The sequence below is a fragment of the Camellia sinensis genome, chromosome 7, assembly GCF_055761805.1.
Source record: "Camellia sinensis isolate YWXY chromosome 7, ASM5576180v1, whole genome shotgun sequence".
NCBI classification, from domain to species: Eukaryota; Viridiplantae; Streptophyta; class Magnoliopsida; order Ericales; family Theaceae; genus Camellia; species Camellia sinensis.
The window spans coordinates 79719219-79740512 of NC_138967.1; the positions used below are offsets into that span (position 1 = coordinate 79719219).

The 21294-nt window shown below is 34.4% G+C and overlaps 1 protein-coding gene across 1 annotated transcript; it reads right to left on the reverse strand.

The window, feature by feature from the left end:
- Window positions 1-7610: 7610 nt before the first annotated feature.
- LOC114273221 (polygalacturonase-like) lies at window positions 7611-13807 on the reverse strand. Its single transcript, XM_082880842.1, has 6 exons — window positions 13583-13807; window positions 9518-9643; window positions 8587-8876; window positions 8231-8450; window positions 7765-7833; window positions 7611-7727 (listed from the first exon to the last, which is right to left on the reverse strand). The coding sequence occupies exons 1-6, from the start codon at window positions 13805-13807 to the stop codon at window positions 7611-7613; spliced, it is 1047 nt and encodes a 348-aa protein (XP_082736968.1).
- Between the last annotated feature and the right edge of the window lie 7487 nt (window positions 13808-21294).

A 21294-nucleotide genomic window follows, 5' to 3' on the forward strand; every position in this document is an offset into this window, starting at 1 on the left:
TTGTTACATCCTAGTTTTGCTTCCCATCTTGCATCAGTTTGGAAGAGACTCAAACAAAGGGCAAAGCAGGGTTAATATTGCAAAGGAAACTACAGGTATTGAAGTTAGCACTAAAACAGTGGAGCAAAGAGGTGTATGGAAATGTGTAAGAAAAACTGAAAGTAGCTGAGAGTGAGTTACACTCCTTGGATGTATTGGCTAAAGATAGACCTTTGCTGGAAGCAGAGTTGTAGTTTAAAAGAGAGATTAGAAGTGAAATGTGGAGGCTTAGCAGAATGTTGGAATGGTCATGGTTGCAAAAGTCAAGATTAGAGTGGAACCTAAAAGGGGACAGGAACACTAGATTTTTTTCATGTGATGGCTAGCAGTAGGTAGAATATGAATGCTCTAAATTCTATTTTAGTTGATGAGCGAGTGGTTAAGGATCCAAAGCATATGAAGCAGGTGGTATGGGCCCACTTTAACAGGCATTTTTCAGAAGAATGGAGGAGTAGACCTATAATAACTAGTGCTTTGAAGAGTGTCAGATGCAGTGATTTTTTTCAGCAGTTCGAAGTAGAGTTTTCGGAGAAGGAGATATGGACAGTAGTAAAAGAGTGCAATGGGAATAAAGCACCAGGTCTAGATGGGTTTAACTTAATGTGCTTTCAAAAGAATTGGAAGGTGTTTAAAGAAGAGGTGATGTCTTTTATGAAGGAGTTTCACAGCTTGGGTAGTTTGTCACATGGGATGAATAGCTCTTTTATCACATTAATCCCCAAGAAGGTCAACGCAGGTAAGCTAAGTGACTATAGGCCTATAAGCCTTATTGCGTCAATGTACAAGCTTTTGTCTAAAGTTCTTGCAAGTAAACTTAAACCAGTTATCTCAGAAGTAATTAGTGAAACTCAACCAGCTTTTGTGGGGGGAAAGAATATCTTGGATGGAGTTTTGATTGCGAATGAAATTGTGGATGGGTAGAAGAAAGCCAAGAAGAAGGGGCTGCTGCTCAAGCTTGATTTTGAGAAAGCTTATGACTCTATCAACTAGGGCTTTTTTTTTTCCATGTTATCAAACTTTGGTTTTGGTTCCAAATGGATTTCATGGATGGCAGAGTGTATTTCCACTGCTAGAATCTCAGTTCTTGTGAATGGGTGTCCAACTAAAGAGTTTAGTCCTCAGAAAGGCCTCAGGCAGGGTGATCCATTATCCCCTTTTCTGTTTAATCTGGCAGCCGAAGGGCTCAATATTCTACTGCTCAGAGCTAGGGAAAAGGGATTAGTAAAAGGAGTACATGTTTTAGGCAATGGGGTGGTTGTATCTCATTTACAATTTGCCGATGACTCACTTTTATTCTGTGAAGCTGATGTGCTGGAGGTGCTGAATCTGAAAAGAATATTAAGGTGCTTTGAAATGGTCTCAGGGATCAAGATTAATTACCACAAGAGTGTGGTTTGTGGGGTTGGACTATATGATAGTTTGATCAAGGATTTTGCTACTTTGCTTAATTGTAAGATTCAAAGTATACCTTTCAAATTCCTTAGTCTACCTTTGGGAGCTTCACCAAGCAAAAAGAAGTCATGGAAACCTGTTATAGACGAAAGATCAAACGCAGGCTTGCAGGCTGGAAAAGAAGGCTCCTCTCTTTTGCTGGTAAACTGACTCTAATCAAGTCAGTGATGTCTAGCTTGCCTATATATTATTTATCACTCTTTAAGATGCCGGAAGGAGTTGCTAAGGAAATAGATAAAGTACAAGCAGCCTTCTTGTGGGGAGGCACAGACTTGAAGAGAAAAATCCACTTAGTGTAATGGAATGAGGTGACCAAGAGCATCAATCAAGGTAGGTAGGGAATTAGGCGAATCAGAGAGGTTAATGCTTGCTTATTACTGAAGTGGTGGTGGAGATTTGCCAATGAAGAGGAGGCACTATGGAAAAAGGTGGTTTGCAGTAAATATAATATTGTTGTTGGAGCTTGGCTTCCAAATCAAGCTAATGGCATTAGATGGTCTATGTTATAGGGTGATATTTTAGCAGTGGTAGAGCAAAGAAACAATCTTCTATAATTTTTTGTTAACAGTTTTCAAGTTAAAGTAGGCAATGGGAACAGAGTGAGATTTTGGTGTGATAAATGATATGGTGGAATTTGTCTTAAGGACGTTTTCCCTAGACTTTACTTTCTTTCCACTGTTAAGAATGGTTCTTTCAAGTTTTTTGTTGATAAAAAAAGGTTGCTCTGAGTTGTGGGATCTCAGTTTTAGACGAACTCTGTTTCAGTGGGAGGGTGAGGAGGTATCTAGGCTCACTGCTGCTTCTGCATTATGTTTGGGTGAAAGAGATAAACCAAGGTGGCTAGCATGCCAAACAGGCCAGTCCTTTGTTGCATCTCTTTATAGGCATAGTGAATTGGGATTTGGTGATAATGTGAGGTCTAATAGACTGGTGTGGATTAATTATCTCCCACCCAAAGTTCAATTTTTTGGGTGGTTTGCTTAGAAACATAAAGTCAAAACATCCGTCTTTCTTCAAAGGATTGGAGTTCTAGGTGAGGAAGCCTCCACTGTGTGTGTTTTTTGTAAATCTGAGGCTGAATCTGTTGCACATGTACTTATTTCTTGTCCTCTGGTTTGGAAGGTTTGGATTGGCCTGTTGCAGTGGTAAGGATCGATTTGGGTTATGCCTGGTTCAGTTGAGTGCTTATTGCATTGGTGGGATGGTTCCTGTTTCATGAAAGTTGAAATGAGGATTTGGAAAGCTATACCTTTGGTTGCGCTTTGGCCATCTGGAAACATCGGAATGATTACTTGTTTAAAAATGTTCAGCCGGATATGGAGGAGCTGCAAGAGTTAATTATTATCAGACTAGCGATTTGGTTGAAAGCCCCTTCGAAGCATTATTAGTTTACTATTAATGATTTCCTACATAACATTTGGCAGATTAGAGTTTGTTTAAGTGGCAAGGTTTGATGTGGTTTACAATGTCACTAATCAGATTAAGGTGTAACAACAGCTTAGTTCTTTTGTCAATGTACTGGGCTTGAATCTATTTTTCCTTAGTGTGCAGCAGCAGTGGTTTTGCTCCTTTCGGTTCATACTATTTGGGTTGGTCTGGTTTTTTATCAGTTCTGTTTACAGTCCTGTTTGCAGTCCTGTTTTCTGGTGCTACGTTTTGGGTAATTACTGATATGCTGGTTCTGTTTTGTTTCTTTTTGGTTATTGTGTGGATTGGTGTTTCTGGTTCTGTTTACTGGTTCTGTGTTGGTGGCTGAATGGCTGTATGGCTTTGATGTTGAATGCTTGAATAGGCCGAATGCTGGTCTGTTGATGTTTGCTGATGTCTGCTAGTCTTCAAGTTTGCGTATCTGTTAGTCTCTGCTGCTACTCTCTGGTTTTTGTGTATTTTTTTCTTCTATGCCTGTTGCTATGGCAGCATATTTTGTTTCTCTGTTTGCTGGTTCCTCACCAACTGGCGCTTGGAGCTTTGTGATAGCTCCAAGCTCCTCTTTATTGATGTAATCTATCATACCTTGTATGTTTTCATCAATAAAGATTTTCTTTGCCGATCAAAAAAAAAATGATTTTGGAAAGTCAAGAGATGGCTTCTCTTTTATTCTAGGAGGAAGACTGAACTTCTAGAGATTTGTGTTTGTGCTCTTAGCAAATCCAGCCGCAAAAAATGCTCTCGAGGTGCAGCAAAGTTTCAAATTCTTGTTTAAAATCCTTTTGTAAAAACCCCATCGCATAAACATAGGGAAATAAAGTTTGCTGATAGAATTTTCTTAGCATAAAATTTTACATAAAAATCATCTGTTTTTGTAACATTTTAGTGTAGAATATTCATTAATTTGTTGCCTGATCAATTACACAAGTTGATCAATGCTGGAAGATTGAATAACTGTTTTTCGGAGAGCCAAAAAATAGTAATGTGGCTCCTTCTGATTATCTGCATGTATAAATATTACATAACAGTTACTACACATTTACATTTTCTCAAAATTTTGAAGCAGCTTATGCTCTTTTTTGATATGTTGCCCAGCAGAGTAGTTTATGTGGCCATATTATGTTTGCGTATAATTTTACATCATTTTATTCTTTCCATGGACATCCTATTTTTAAAAGATATGTACATAGAATATTTCATATAATATTGTAGGTGTTGGTAGATATCTATTATGGTCATTTTAATTTAGGATACAATTACCATTAAAATAATACTTCATTAAGTGTGTGCATTGATGTAATTAAATGTGTGGAAATACAATTTCCCAAGCTTTGTGCCTCCAATAGTTTTGGACTTTTTTGGCACAAGTTTGATGTTGGTAGTCTAAAACAAGACTAGAGGCAATCTAAAAAGGAAAGGAAATAAAGAAAATCGGTGTTTTATTTAGAATTTATTTTCTTAAGCTATTTTTTGGTTGGTTAACACTTTTCTTAAAGCTTGATTTGGCTTGGTTTATTTTTTTGTTGGTTAACATTTTTCTTGTTAGTTTGGATTTGAATTTTCTTATTTTTTTATATTTTTTCTGGGAATGTAAGAAATTAATATACATGTAAGTTGTAACCATAATAATTTTGCAAAAATTAAACCTAATAATATCTTAAATTTAATACATCTCAAGAATAAAACGAACATACCTTTTATTGAGTATTGAATTAGAGAAAGTTGAGAAAATAGTCCTTTAATTGAATATTTAAATTCTTGACTCACCTACTTCTCTCTGTCTCTTAATTGGGGTGACCACAATAATTTTAAATGATGGAAAAATAATAAGTACATTGAAAGGGAAGGCATCAATCCTTTTATAGAGAACAAAAGAGGGTCAGGTAAATTCTATCAGAAAAATATCCATCGATCATATTTCCTTCGTATCTTAAAAGAATAATTATTTCATTTAAAATGCTAATTTCTGAATTTTATCTAAAATATTGATTTTATCTAATTGTGGAGTCTGAATATCATAAAACATGTAAAAGATAAGTCTAGTGGGCTACACCAAAATGTAAAATGAACATTCTCTCACTTGTCCTATTGAACCGATTTTTTTTTTTTTTTTGATCGGCAAAGAAAAATTTCATTAACAGCATGAAATTAAAAGTACAGGAAGATGACATGTATCGAGAGAGATTCGAAAAGTACAAAATACCCTACTACTGCTACTCGCATCCATACAACCAACCCCTCGGCCTCACGATTTTTTATTTTTTTTTTAAAAAGGTTAAGAAGGACTTAACAAGAAAAATGAAAACAAGAGACCCCACAAAATTAGCCCACAAAACCCAACACCAAAACAAAAGCTACTTCACCCAACGCCCACTTGCTATTTTACAATTAATCTTTTCACCTAAGACCATCTCCAACGGTTCATCAAACCCAGCATCAAATTTAAAATTTGGTGAAAAAGTTACTGTTTGATGCTCCAACGGTTGCACCAAATCGATATCAAAATGAGATTTCACCAAACATTTCATCAAACTGAGAACAGGCGAAGCATTTCACCAAATCACTGTTACTGACCGTTGGGGTGACGCCAACCGGTCGACCAACCGGTTGATCGGCCGGTTGACCAACCGGTCAACCAGTAAAAGATTCAAACAGTTCAAAAACAAAGTTTAAACAGTTCAAAAAAAAAAATCCCTAACCGGTCAACCGGCCGGTCGACCATCCGGTCGTCCCGGAAAAAGTTCAGAAAGTTCAATAAAAACGGTTCAGACAATTAAAAAAAAAAAAAAAAATTTCACTCACCGGTCGACCACCCGGTTATCCCGCGACAGATTTTGTGAAAGGTGAACCGTTGGAGCATCTGGTACCAGATTTGGTAAAATGAGTCATTTTTAACTCAGATTTGATGAAAAATCCGATTCACCGTTGGAGATGCTCTAAGCACTCCAACTTCCAATCTTTTCACCTAGCCCACCAGCTACGCTTCTACGCCTGACAACAAGCTCCTCTGCTCCTGCTAGCTGCACGCCAGCTGCACGCTCCTCTGCTCCTGTCGAGGATGTTCTCTGGCCGGAACATCTCCATGGCTGGAAAACTCCATAGCCAAACAACTCCATGGCTGGAAACACACAACCCCATCAGCAGCAGAAAGACAACCCAACCACGCCGAAAACAACACTGGCCCTACAACTCCGAAAATCTCCCTTGACCGAAAACTATGGCTGGAACACACCTCCAACCATTGGATTCCAAACCCACCTCTGCCACTTTATCTTCAAGCTCACCCACGCCACTTTATCTGCAAGCTCCCTTTGCCAACTCCTCCCTTCACATTAACACTCCTAATATAATCAAACACACCCGCTACAAAAACTCGGAAGAAGACGATCCAAACACCGAACAACCACAGAGGCACCTCCATATATCTGGACGAAGTTCACCCCTCAAACTCCCACACGAAGTGGAGCGCTTGAATGAAAACCAGACGGATCTGAAACAACTTTGACACCCATGTTTCGCCCAAGCAAAGCATCGAAACTACTCCATAAATCTGAACCAAAGATCACCGCTCAAGCTCCTACTCGCGGAAGAGCGCACGAATGAAGGTCCTAACCAAATTTGGACGACCTCTAGCCGGTCCAAACACCAACCTCCTCCTCTAAAAAGAACCTTGTTCCAGGCAATCCCTGCTGGAAACAACACGCTACGACCCCAAAGAATCATCTATGGCGGACACCGAAACACCAAAAAGATAAAACAACAGCAGCCCACAAAGCAAACCAAGGTGGGAAAATAATGGGGGATTCAAGTTTATTAAAGGAAAACTAACGAACAAACACAAGAAAGGACTGGCCAGCCAGCCAACCGCCATAGCCGAAGGTGGCGGCCGGCCGGCCCAAAATGAGGCCCGGGAAGGAGGTTTTGAGAGAGAGGAAGAGAGGTTTTCAAAGAGCCAATTTATTTTACTATTGAACCGATTTTGATGCAACTATGTGTGTGTGTGTATGTGTTTTTTAGATATACAATTTATTTATAAAATTTTAACTCATTAGATTTCACACTAAAAGCTTTGACACAATATAACGATGTTTAAAACAACCAATAATTTTAGAGTTAATAGAATTTATAATACTGTAATTATTTCAGATCAGACCAATGTGAGTCACGATTGTTTCTATCCTCCCCCGACGGCTTTTGTTTGCTTCCGTTCTTGTTGGTTGACCTGGTGGCATACTAGTATATAATTGGGCTAGTTACGCAATGCCAATCTACTTAGGATGGTTTAATTTTGATATGATACCCTTTGCATTCACCTCTCTTTATTGGTGTATGATCATATGCTAGTACATAATATTTCTATCAATAAAGTCTTTTTTTGCTGATAAAAAACATAGAAAGAAAATAAGATTAAAGTAATAATTAATTCATTGAAGAAAAGCAAATGCTCTTGCAATAATTTTCTTGGGTTAACCCAAAAAATGGGAACTGAACTACAGGCACTTGTAAGGCCAGGCTCAAGGTCCGTTATTGGGCTGATACCACCGCAGGCTCAAGCAAGTATGTTCAATTTTTTGAGATATTATACTGTAAAACTCAAACTTAAACTACACATTTGTGTGACAAAAATAATTAGTGGGATAAAAACATATGTTTTTCTTCTTTTAACTTTTTTTCTCCATCATTGCTGGTAGCTACATGCAACTTGTGGGCTGAACTGTACCAAAACAAGTTCCTTTAGCATTGACAAATGAAGCTTGAGCTGCTTTTTTTTTTTCTTTTTTTTTCTTTTTTTGATAAGCAAAAGAGAACTTTATTGATGAAGAAAGTAGAACAAGCAAAATTCACAGCAACTTCTGTCGCTGATGTCCCATGAATGTCCTGATATGTCACGTTGCTGATCTTCACACCCGACACCTGCCAAATATATAAAATAAAATATATATAAAAAAAAAAAGTATTAAAATCCAGGTAAATACTGGTCGGGTGAAATCCAAATATACAAACAATTACCCAATTATGGGTCCAATGTTAAAAGGCTTGATTTTAACATTTTAACATAGGGGATATGGAGAAGAGGTGTTTCATTTAGTTTCATTTTTAACAAATGGATTTAAGATTATCCAACACAAATGTGACATGAACAAGGGCCCTAACAATAAAAACTCCCCTACGTCACCTTGTATGATGTTTAGCAAACAATGATGTGTGTAAATGAAAATTGCTACTATTTTTAGATCCACACCCCCCCCCCCCAAAAAAAAAAAAAAAAAAAAAAAAACAACTTGACACAAAGAAACATAACTAATCTTACTTGATTAGGGCAATTTGTGTTGCCAAGGCAGTAATTTTGGTCGATGATAACGGGATTTTGAACAATAACCATGGTACCATGCTGGAAGAGCACACCGCTAACAAATCCACTGCTGGGCTTGGCCCATGTCTTTATCCTCAAACCATTTTCTGTACCCGTAAACGTAACTGTCTTAACTGGCACATTTTGCATTCCTGATTCTTGCGAGTCCTTCCCTAGACTCCCAATGCTGCACCAAAATATAATAATTTTATTTCTTTTTCATACAAGTGGTATGGGGAAATAACATAAAGGAAAGATATATTGCAAGTGATAAGAGTCGAACAAAATGTTGGAAATATAAAAGCAATGTTTACCTAATACCGTGGCCAGGGCCGCAGGCAATGCTCTCAATCCACAAATTGGTAGTGCCTGGACCTACTGAGATACAATCATCCCCAGTAGCAATCTTGGAGCTCAAAATGGTGACACCGGATGATCCTGCAACGTGAATACCATCCGTGTTTGGGCTGTTTCTTGCCGCCGACACCTTCACTCCTTGTAACTTGACGTTGTTGCAGCTATTGATCACAATGTGGAACATCTGACTGTTCAGTGATGTTAATCCGCTGACTACGACGTTGTTTGAATTGCTGAATTCTAAGGTCTGTAGCTTAATATTCCAATTAATTATTTCAATCAATCATCTAAGAATAAAAAAAGCAACTAAATTAGGGAATATATTGTTACTGGTCCCAACAAAACATAACTATTGATATTGGAGAAGCACTAATCAAGCTTGTCTTATTTTATTTTATTATTGCTTAGGAAAAAAAAAAAAAAAAGATTCGTCTTACAAGACAAAATCACTAATGAAAGCGATTGGTTGACCTATAATACTAGCTTACAATAACCAATATTAGGAATATATAATATATGTTGCAATAATTTGGTATATATATATATGGATAGAAGTCTGCTTAACCCAAAATTGGAGCCTAGTGTATCCCAAATCACAGAGTCAAAGATCACTTTGATCTCATTACTCATAATAGTTATTCAGTGTCAATAATAGCATTGCCACTAGTGGTTGTATTGAATCAATTTTGCACTGCTGCTGAAGACCCAGAACTTATAGTGTACCAAAAAGTAATTTATTTATTTATTCATTTTTTGAAAATTGGAATTTTTCTATAACACCCAGTTTCTTTTTTTAAATGATCCTATTGTGAAAGGAAAGGATAGCAGTCCCCTCAACCAAAGTAAGGGTAGGAAAAGACAGAAGAGTAATTTACAGTAAAAGATTACCGTAGCACCAGCAGGGCAATTCTTGCCGGAAGCCTTGCAAGCCCACAAAGCAGTACCTTGAGCGTCAAGTGTACCGTTCTCTCTTTCTCTCTCTCTCTCTCTCTCTCTCTCTCTCTCTCTCCCTCTCTAAACATTTCTTCACACTTGCATAACAACAAAAGCTACTGCCATCACCGTTGATTACCGGAACCATTCACTACTGCCATCACTATCACCGGACTTGAGAGGTATCCAGAGCAATGTGGGCCATTCGGATCATTTAATCAAGGAACAAAATTGTATTAATTTTTTGGGAAAATTACCAATGTACTCCCTGAGATTTGCTTAAAATACGAATTGCCCCTTGTGGTTTGGAAAATTACAAATACCTCCCTGTCTGAATTCTTTGTTTAACAGAATTAATTAAAAAAGTGAAATTTCTAACTGTTCATCTATATAATAATAAAATTATATGAATTATTAATTGAAATAAAAATTTAATATTATTAAATACTATTAATTAACTTGATGATTTATTAATAAAATGACCTATTTGTTTTGAAATTAGAAACCTTAGGGGGCCTAATGTAATTTCATGAATCACAAGAGATAATTTGTAATTTAAGTAAACCTCAGGAGGTGTGTTTGTAATTTATCCTATTTTTATTTTTATTTTTTTAAATGAGGTATTCAACCTAATTTTTGAAGTGTATTTTTTAGAGTTATCTGGATAATTATGGTGAGGGAGAGATGATATTGCCACAAAAGGGCAGTCAAGAGGCTTAATTGAAAACTATGGTCGGTGTAAATGAAGATTGTGTTCGATGCATACATTTATTAGTTTCATTATTTTTTGATTTAATGAGAAACAATTATATTTATGAAAAATAGAGCTATTTTTCTATGGTGGTCTAATTTGTTCTATTCTAATGATCGACTTTATATATTTCCGATATTAGCTATGAATTTGAATCCCATAAGAATTCAAAATCCATGGCCTATTTAGCAATGACAATAATGGTCGTAATTGACATGCTCTACATGGCCACCGTAAATCAAGCCCAAGTAAATTTATTATTTTCACTTTAATTTTTGTTAGTTTTTTTGATCTCATGAGCAACAATTATATCTATGAAAAGTAGAGCTATTTTCACTACAAAAAAAGTACTTTTGGCGACTAAAAGTCCGTTGTTAGTCGCCGAAAGTTGAAATTTTACTTTCCCTGACAAAATTTTTTAGTCGCCACATTTGTCGCGTATATGTGGTCGGCGGAGGTATTGGCGACTAAAACTTTTTTAGTTGCCAAAATACAAGTCTTTAGCGACCAAAATTTTAGTCGTCAATAGTGTTTTACACTTTTGAAAATTATACATTTACCGACTAATATTTTAGTCGCCAATACTCACCCAATCGCCGACTAAACCGTTTAGTCGCCAAAAGTGTTTCCGTCGAAAAAATGAGTTTCGAACCCCAACCGTCCCACATTCCAAACCTTTTTGCAAAACACTCCCTCCACTATGCCACTACAACATCACATGAATATATATGCAGTATATATTATTTATATAGTATATTAACCGGTATTAAAACAAAATAGTATATATAAATATAATTTTTTTAATTCAATATAATTTATGTAAAAAATAAATTATTTACTTAAAAAAAATTTAGGCCACTTTTGGCGACTAAATTAAATTTTTAGTCCCCAATTCTATCATTTTCAGCTACTAATTATTATTTAGTCGCTAAAAAATTAAGTTCCGCTTAGAAATAAGCAGTTTTGGCGACTAAACCTGTTTTTAGTCGCCAAAAACGTCCCCTTTTGGCTACTAAACTGAATTTTAGTCGGCAATGGACTGTTTTTAGCTACTAATTTTTTTTGTAGCCAAAAAGCTTCACTTTCAGCGACTAAACTATTTTTAGTCGCCAAAACCATCACTTTTGGCTACTAAATCATTTTTAGTCGCCAAAAACCGTGACTTTTGGCTACTAAACAACCTCTAGTCGCTAAAACCCCTACATTCGGCAACTAAACTGCCTTTTAGTCGCTAATACCCTTATATTTGGCGACTAAACTCTTTTAGTCGGCAAAAGTTATCAATTTTGGCGACTAATTCCATTTTAGTCGCCAATTGTACTACTTTCAGCGACGAAAAATGTAATTTTAGTCGCCAAAAGTGCTTTTTGTTGTAGTGTTTTCTATGGTGAGCATGACAATACAAAAATAAAATAAATTAAAAATATAATGTAATAGTACAAAATTGTGGCCCATTACTAAATTCTAATATTTTGTACGTTAAGGCATTGGCCTATCTTCTTCCTATGATGTCAATACAGATGTAGGAAAGTATAAAACATAATTTATCAATTGCTCCCATAAATTGATATGGAGTGTAAAACAAGTCATTTGATGCAACACGTGTCATCAAAAGTTCATAGTCTTCATAAACAAAGTTCATCAAAATTAAAAAAGTGAAAACGGAATACAAATGCAAGAAAGTATTAAATGCATACCATCTAATAATAGGAAAGCTGCCTGGATAGGATTAGTATTTAGGAGTTCTTGGTACTGGAAGATGTATATTAATTCTAATAGTTTATATTTATTCTAATAGCCCATTTAATCTGCACTTTCATAAAAAGTGCAAGAGAGAAACATGTGTAAGGTTGTATATTAAAGCAAGAGGCATGTTTGTCTCATTCATAGCTCTAGAATATCGTCTTCTCAGCTAAAAGATTGGTCCCAATCTCCCATGTGATTCTTAGCTCCTAATCTCTTAGCTGAGAAGACGATATTCTAGAGCTATGAATGAGGCAAACATGCCTCTTGCTTTAATATACAACCTTACACATGTTTCTCTCTTGCACTTTTTATGAAAGTGCAGATTAAATGGGCTATTAGAATAAATATAAACTATTAGAATAAATATACATCTTCCAGTACCAAGAACTCCTAAATACTAATCCTATCCAGGCAGCTTTTCTATTATTAGATGGTATGCATTTAATACTTTCTTGCATTTGTATTCGGTTTTCACTTTTTTAATTTTGATGAACTTTGTTTATGAAGACTATGAACTTTTGATGACACGTGTTGCATCAAATGACTTGTTTTACACTCCATATCAATTTATAGGAGCAATTGATAGATTATGTTTTATACTTTCCTGCATCTGTATTGACATCATAGGAAGAAGATAGGCCAATACCGTAACGTACAAAATATTAGAATTTAGTAATGGGCCACAATTTTGTACTATTACATTATATTTTTAATTTATTTTATTTTTGTATTGTCATGCTCACCATAGAAAAATAGCTCTACTTTTCATAGATATAATTGTTGCTCGTGAGATCAAAAAAAAAATAACAAAAATTAAAGTGAAAATAATAAACTTCCTTGGGCTTGATTCATGGTGGCCATGCAGAGCATGTCAATTATGACCATTATTGTCATTGCTAAATAGGCCATGGATTTTGAATTCTTATGGGATTCAAATTCATAGCTCATATAGGAAATATATAAAGTCGATTATTAGAATAGAACAAATTAGACCAGCATAGAAAAATAGCTCTATTTTTCATAAATATAATTGTTTCTCATTAAATCAAAAAATAATGAAACTAATAAATGTATGCATCGAACACAATCTTCATTTACACCAACCATAGTTTTCAATTAAGCCTCTTGACTGCCCTTTTGTGACAATATCATCTCTCCCTCACCATAATTATCCAGGTAACTCTAAAAAATACACTTCAAAAATTAGGTTGACTACCTCATTTTTTTTTTTTTTTTTAAAAAAAGGGGTAAATTACAAACACATCACCTGAGGTTTACTTAAATTACAAATTATCTCTTGTGATTCTAGAAATTACATTATGCTCCCGAAGGTTTCTAATTTCATAACAAATAGGTCATTTTATTAATAAATCATCAAGTTAATTAATAGTATTTAATAATATTAAATTTTTATTTCAATTAATAATTCATATAATTTTATTATTGTATAGATGAACGTTAAAAATTTCACAAGCTCACTATAATTTTTATATAATTTTTATTTTTTGTATTGTCATGCTCACTGTAGAAAAATACCTTCCCAGAGGCACGTATATCGTAGCCGGGTATGCCGAGCCACAAGCTCCATCCCATGCACTCAAGAACGCCTTGCTTGAGTCTGTCTTCCCATCTCCTCTTGCTCCTAAACTAACCACATTGTATGTTGGTGTTGCGTTTGCTAACAACGATTCATACAAGAAGATCATTGACACTAATGTGAGAACAGAAGAAGTCATGGCTTGCACCATTTTCATATTTTTTAGTGAGAGAGAGAGAGAGAGAGAGAGAGAGAGAGGGTTGGAGGAAGAAGTAGATCGTGGTGACGAGTTGATGCGGTTTGAGGGGTACTTATAGGCTTTGAGTTTTGAGTGCCTTGTTTGGAATTTTTTATTTTTTATTTTTTATTTTTTATTTTTTAAAATAAAATCATTGAAAACAATATATAGTATGTACCCAACGGAATTTGGTAGGCATGTTCAATTTCCATCATTTTATAAGGCACACTTTCCAAACAGGCCTTTTTGAATTGGAAAATTTTCATCAGCAATGCTACAGACCCCCACTGGGGATGACCCCCAGTGACCCCCAGTGCCACGTGTCGGCCTGGGGTTGGCTGAAAACTCAAAAAAAAAAAAAAAAAAAAAACTGTTTTTTTTTTGGACCAATGGGAGGTGACCCCCAGTACCCCCACTGGGGTCCAAAGCTTTATTCAATTTTCATTGCCCGTATATGTGTATACAGATTCAGATCCTTTCATTGCATGGTTCTAATGAAAGATTTTTATTATATCATCTAAATAAATATGTGAATAATTTTTGAAAAAAATAAATAGGGTAAATTACAAATACACCTCTTCAGGTTTGATTAAAATACGAAACGTGCCTGTGATTTTAAAAATTAAATTCCACCCCCTGAGGTTTCAAATTTCATAACAAATTATCAAGTCGATTAATAATTTTTAATGATATTAAAAATATATTTCAATTAATAATTTAAGTAATTTTATTATTGTATAGGAGAGCAATTATGAGTTTTATTTTTTTAGTTAATTCTATTAAATAATTTGTTTTAATAAAGAGTATTTGTAATTTTTCAAATCACAAGGGGTAATCTGCATTTTAAGCAAACCTCAGGGGATGTATCTATAATTTATCCAAAAAAAAGTTATTACAAACCTTTAAATAATAGAGCAAAATTCATTTTACCTCCCTGTGTATGGCTTAATAGCTCGTCAGCACTTTACCCCTTACCTTTTAAAGGGTAATGTTAAAGATTCTAAAAGTTCTATCAAAATTTTTACCAATGTCTCATAGGTGTGGGACCACATGGATCTCATACCCATGTGAGACGTTTGGTAGAATTTTTGAGATCTTTAACATTTTTTCTTCTTAAAAGTAGTCTTATACCTCCCATGTGATTTTAGAATAAAATGCAACCATTAACACAATTAACTATAGATATGAAACCCTCAAACTTTATATTTTTTGTTATTTTCTTTTCTTTTCCATCTATTATATACATAATTTATAATGTCTAGTATTAATTCAATCAAATCACAATTAATTATAAATTCTTAATTATTTATTGTATTCTTAAATTTTTATTCTAATTTTAATTTAATTATATTTTAGATCACAATTAATCCTAAATATTTAACTATTTACTGTAATTACTAACTTTCTAATCCAATTTTAATTTAATTATGTTTTTTTATCACAATTAATCTAAAATTCTTAATGATTTATTATAATTTCTAACATATTAATCTAATTTTAATTTAATTACGTTTTAGATCATTTCTTAATTATATTTTATATTTTAGATCAATTCTTAATTATATTTTTGTTTAATTTATTTTATTTTAATTAACATATTAATCTAATTTTAGGTTTAGAGAAAATGGGGGGTAAAATTGTTCTTTCGATGTATTAATTTCATTATAATTTTTCAGAAAACAAAACTTACTCTAAAATGTAATGTGTGTAATTCACCTTCCGTTAATTTGAATAAAAATACTAACGGTAGCACTTTAGTCCAAAATCACATGAGGACTTTATGCCTATATTTAAATTATAGGAAGGTAAAATGTTCCAGTCCTTAAACGACAAAGAGGTAAAAGGAATTTAATCCTAAATAAATAAATAAATAAATTTTTGATGTGGACAATTTAGCAGCATACCTCAGTGGTAGTATTACCTAATGATGCTGTTTCCATATTGGCTTCACTTTACTATAAAAATTGTGTTTCTTACCATACGTGTCATTGGCAAAAGATACAGAGTTAATCATGTTTATCAAAATCGGCATCAAGACTACACGATTTGGAAGCTAATTTTTAAAGATTGCCATGCTTTTAACTAGTGAATAAGAAAATCAAAATTCCAACTTAAATAATAATAATAAATAAATAAATAAACTATTTACACTTTAAGGCTTAATATATTTTGTCTGAAGCTCAAGGGTTTGTGTAATTTACACTTTCAAAAATATGGATCTTATGTGGCAAGGGCGTTTTAGGAATGCAAGCAAATTGATGAAAGATTTGAAATAGAAGGAAACATGCAGGGAAATTTTATTTTCACACAACATATTACCTCAATCCACACACAAATTATTTTTATATTACATTTTTATCGTAAAATAAAAATACCAAAATACCCATATATTAAATCACGCGCACGTCTCTATGTCTCTCTCTCTCAAATACCCTCTCTTTCTTCATAGATCTAATTCACTATCTCTCTCTCTCCATCAGAGGAGGCGAGGGCTTTGATCACTGCCGACCGCTGTTCTCATGGCTCCTGTCAGCCGTCGCTCCTCTTCGACTTTTCCTCCTTCGATCTCCGCCGTTGCACTCACTCTCTTTCTTCTCAGGTAGATCGCACTCACTGTCTTTCTTCTCAGGTGTGAAGTGGAAAATATACAAGAAAAAGTTCTCCTGTAATTGCTCAAATAGAAAATAATTTTTGTGGCATATGGTTTCCAAGAAGAACATCTAAGTTTGAGAAGCCTTTTGGAGGTTTTAAAAGCATTGGAACTATTTAGGAAAAAATTCTTCATCTGTAAATCACAAATGTTAGTGCTTCAGCTCAGAGATCATAATTTCTTGAAATGATCAGATGTTGCTTCCAATTCAATATGTTGTTTCAAATATTCTGATTTTGTATCTGGCTGAAGTCATGAATTGATGTTGTTCTATCATTTGTTTAATGTGACTACAACTAGCAAACCCCCATCTCTCTCTCTCTCTCTCTTTCTCTCTCTCTCTAGCTTTCTCTCTCTGGGACTCATTTTCATCATCCTCTATCACTGCGGGGCCCCAACCCCTGATCTTCCTCGCTCACCGTCGCTACCACTAGTGCGGGATATGAATTGTGGCAGTTGGGGACGATCGGGGGTGGCAGAGACTGGTGGTAATGGTGGTGTGGAGAATGAAAGAGATTAGGGCATTTTTTGTATAATAAGATGTGTATTGAGTGAAAAATAAAATTTCAAATTTATTAGGTATGTGCTTTGAGAAATGTTGTACACAAAGAAAATGTAAGGTGTAAAAATAGAATTTCCCAAACATGCATGTATATGGTTGCTTTGGAGATCAGAATTTCAATGGTTGTTTATTAATTAAAATAAAATTGAAAAAAGAAAAAAGAAATAAAACATCCCGTCACCTCCCTCCTTTTTCTCTGGTGTGTATGTTTTTATAGAAGAAAAATGCTTGGGAGCACTAATTAGTGCTCCCACTAATTAGGTGGCAGTGGGTCCCGCCATTAATGGTGTGATGTTTTGGTCTTGGAATTGTATTTTATTTTTATTTTTTTTACTTTTTTAATGCATTAGTGATATTAGTGGTGATGTTTTTAGTGAGATGAATCATTGTTGTTTATAGAATCAAGGAATATGTTTGTGTGGCAAATTTTTCTTTTTCTTTGTTTGTTTGTTTGTTTGTTTTTTTTTTTTTGGTAAGAGACAATTTTAATTGCTTATAGGGTAAGAACAAAAAGCCTCCAATCCAAATCCCCACTTTTTCGTAAACTTGATTTTCCTTTCATCTACTTATTATTTAAATGATGATAAGTCACACTGATCTCTTTTGTGATTGAAAGAAAATACAACAAATTTTATAGTTTTGACATAATTATACTGATCTTTTATTTGTTAAGGTTAAATGTATTAAAATTTATGTAGATAGTATGTAAACATAAAGATACACAATGTAAAATATATAATTTAATGTAAAATAAATGACACATTATTTTTCTATTCATAAGACTAATGAATTTCTAATAAAAATGAGATCAAATATTATATGAATTGAAAATTTAAGGAAACTCAGTGTAATTATACTAAACTTGTGGGCTTATATTGTATTTTATCCAAATTTTAGAAAAAAGTCAATGCCATTTATCGTTTAAATAATTATTAATGCAAATGGTATGAAAACATAAAGATGTATGAGGTAAAACATACAATTCAATGTAAGATAAATGACACATTATTTTTTCATGGGCAAACTTCACTTTACCCCCGTGGTTTAAGCTATGTGTGGTTTACTTTCCTAATGTTTGAAAATGACTACATGAGCTCCACGTAATTTGTAGACTGAAGTATACCGTTAAACATTCTGTCCAACTTAACAAGTGTAAAACACGTGACAGACATAATGGGATTATATACTCATTTTCAAATTTTAATGAGGTAAATCACGCATGGGTTAAAGTGCACTTTACTTTACAAGTAAATGATGAAATGTCCATTGTTCGCATATTTAAGTTACTTATATACAGGAGTATTTTAATTTTTTTTTTATTAAATCGTTAATGGGTTCAACGATGCATTTCAGTTCACAAATTACGTAAAGGTTCTGTGATCATTTTAAACGTTAAAAAGGTAAATATCAAAAAATAAGAAATAAGAGATTGAATTTTATGATGGCACATATTGTGGTTTATTAACTGCATACATATAATTATTTGAAGAAATTCCGGATAAAGTCATAGATATATATTGACAACATTGTGTGAACCAATGTTTCAGCAAGGAGAGGAGAGATATGTGCTTCCCCTTGAAGACATGCAAATTAATAAATTTGGCTCATATCATATGATATGATGCTGAATGTATTGTTCTGTTCTATATATATTCATTAATAAAACTTTAGATTCATTAGAAATTATATGTTTTGGTCGAATTCAAGAATTGTCTTCTTATCTAATCCATCATTTTGGTTATCATGGTGGTCTCCATGACTTGAGGGCTTGATTTGGGGGCTTCTCATGCTTCCATGTGGCATAATTTTCTCATTTCTCTCATGCTATCAATCATACTAGCCCCTGTGCACCCACAACCAATAGAAATACATTATATTAAAAAATCAAATTAATAAAATAAAATAAAACAGGGTAAGGCTCCATGTTAGCTTGCTTCAATTTTCCACCATTAGCACTAAATGCAAAGATTTTGGTTTAAAATTAATCTAAAGCACATTGTATGCCAATAGTTTTATGTGAGATTTTGATTGTGTTTGGTTAGAAGTTTTAATGAGAGAAATGAAAAGGAAAAAGGAAATGCAATTTTATTTTTTGTTTGGTTATAATAAAATACACAATGTAAAAGAAAATGAGAAAGAAATACAATTTCACTTTTTATTTTTTAGATTCACTTTTAAACTTTTTTCTTTCTATATTTTTTAACTCAATCAAACATAATTTGAAATTCGAATCCTATCATTTCTTTTTCTTTTTTTCCTATTTCTATTTCTCTTATTAAATTCTCTAATTAAACACAACTTCAAAAAATAATTCTTTACTTTTGTAGCACTGCCATTGCTTATTTCCCCATTCAGCCTTATCTTAGGTGGTGGTGGTTATAACTTCAGCATACCTTCAGTGATTGTACTTTTACGTGAGTAGGAAAGTTCGAGGTTTGAGGTTTGTGTTTAGGGAGTTAAATGCCTAATTCTGAAACGGATAAAAACATGACCTTTTGGTATTCAATAGAGTTCTCTTAATGGGTGCCCACTCGACAATTCTGAAGGGCAAAATATGTCAAAAACATAAGAATTTCAATGTATTTTTTTATTATATATATATTTCATCTATTTAAATATTTTTTTTCTTTCTTTATATATATCTTCACTAACTTCCGCTCAACAGTGGTGGCAATTCTACAGAGAGCAAATGTTCTACACTTTCGTACTCCTTACGTCCAAGCTTCGTGTTTCTCCGAACAACGTCGTCAAACCTAAAAACACAGCTGTAGACCGCCCGAAAGCTACTACTACAGTTCGGACTCAAATGTCACGGTTCTGAATCTGATCTCGCAAAGTACAATACAAGACCGATAAATCACCAAAGAGTCCAAATCTGGCAAATCGTTTTGGAAAACTGATTTTTGTAAAGAAGTGCCAAACATGGACTGCTTTGCCAGATACAGAGTCGCCACCTAAGTATTTTATTTTTGGGAGAAAATTTAGGAAACCCTAACTCGTGCCTAAGGCTACGTGTTCGTCATCACCAAAGTTGCTTCGGCTCGGGAACTTGGGTACGATTGGGGAAGGTCATGCAATGAGCACCCCCGCTCGCCCGATCAAAGATCGGCCTGTACTAAGCATGATATTTTGTTTTTGAAAACACATGTGCTCTTATTCCGGTTAATTAGCTAATCTTACTACGTAATGCGCACAACACAAAAGTATAGACTAGATCGCCTAATTTAGAACAAAGCATTACATATTCGTTTGTTTAAAAACGGTTTGAAGTTTGCTACTCGCAAGTAGGCTAGATCGAAGATTTCAATGAATTGTTCCAATTCAAGCAATCTAACCTCCACCCACAGGCATTCAGGCAGTTATATCAAATAAGCAAATAGCCTCATGGCAAACATACTGTCATGGCAACATTAACACACATGCGGGGATGCTAAAGCATAAACACTGACAGTGTACTCCGAGCAAAAACAAAGAACTAGTTAGAAATCATGCATGATCCTAGTTCATATTTAAAATGGCTAATGCAACATATACAAAATGCAACTAGAAATAGGCTCAGCTATTCTAATATGGCATATGAGATGCGATTAGATAATCATGTATTCAATTTGGAATTGAAATACAATGCAGTTAGTATGATGCGCCGAGCCCGGTGCATGCAATACAGATGAATGATGCAAACATGCATAGCATGAGGATGCTAATCAAAACATGACCTACCACTAACCATCAAAAGCAGGTAAGTAAAAGGGAGAAAGACGTGGGGTTGGAAGACATTCACACACTCACACACACTTATTACAAAATTCACCCTCTCGACGGAGGGTCCGAATAAATAATACAAACCAACTAATTAACTAACTAACAAGCTAATTAATTATTACATAACTGAATGAATAACTAGCTGCAACTAATTATTACAAAACTTAATTAATTAGAAAATTAATTAATTAACTACAAAACCAAATGCTAACTAACAAATAAGAAAAACAGTAAACCATGCTGCTCCAGCTCTGGTTGAAGGAGAAGAGGGTGCGTGCTCGCACTCGATTTCTCGCCTTGAAACACCTTCCGGTTGCTCTTTTGGAGGCTCTGTCTGCAGGGTGTCCTGGAAAACCTACTGCTGGATCTTACCAAAAACATGCTGGGGAGTGCATCAGGGGCCTGCGGCCATGGGGAGCTGCTGCTGACCTCCCTGCTGACCAAGGATGCATACTGCCGGCCATCAACAATGCACTGCCGGCCAAC

Bases quoted from the DNA above. Each gene is read 5' to 3' on its own strand.
- LOC114273221 (XM_082880842.1), bottom strand. From the start codon at position 13,807: ATGGTGCAAGCCATGACTTCTTCTGTTCTCACATTAGTGTCAATGATC. The intron at 9,644-13,582 runs GTGAGCATGACA...AGAAATGTTTAG, and splicing joins TGGGAAGGTATTTTTCTACA to AGAGGGAGAGAGAGAGAGAG. The intron at 8,451-8,586 runs GTAAACATTGCT...CAGCATTGGGAG, and splicing joins GGCCCTGGCCACGGTATTAG to TCTAGGGAAGGACTCGCAAG.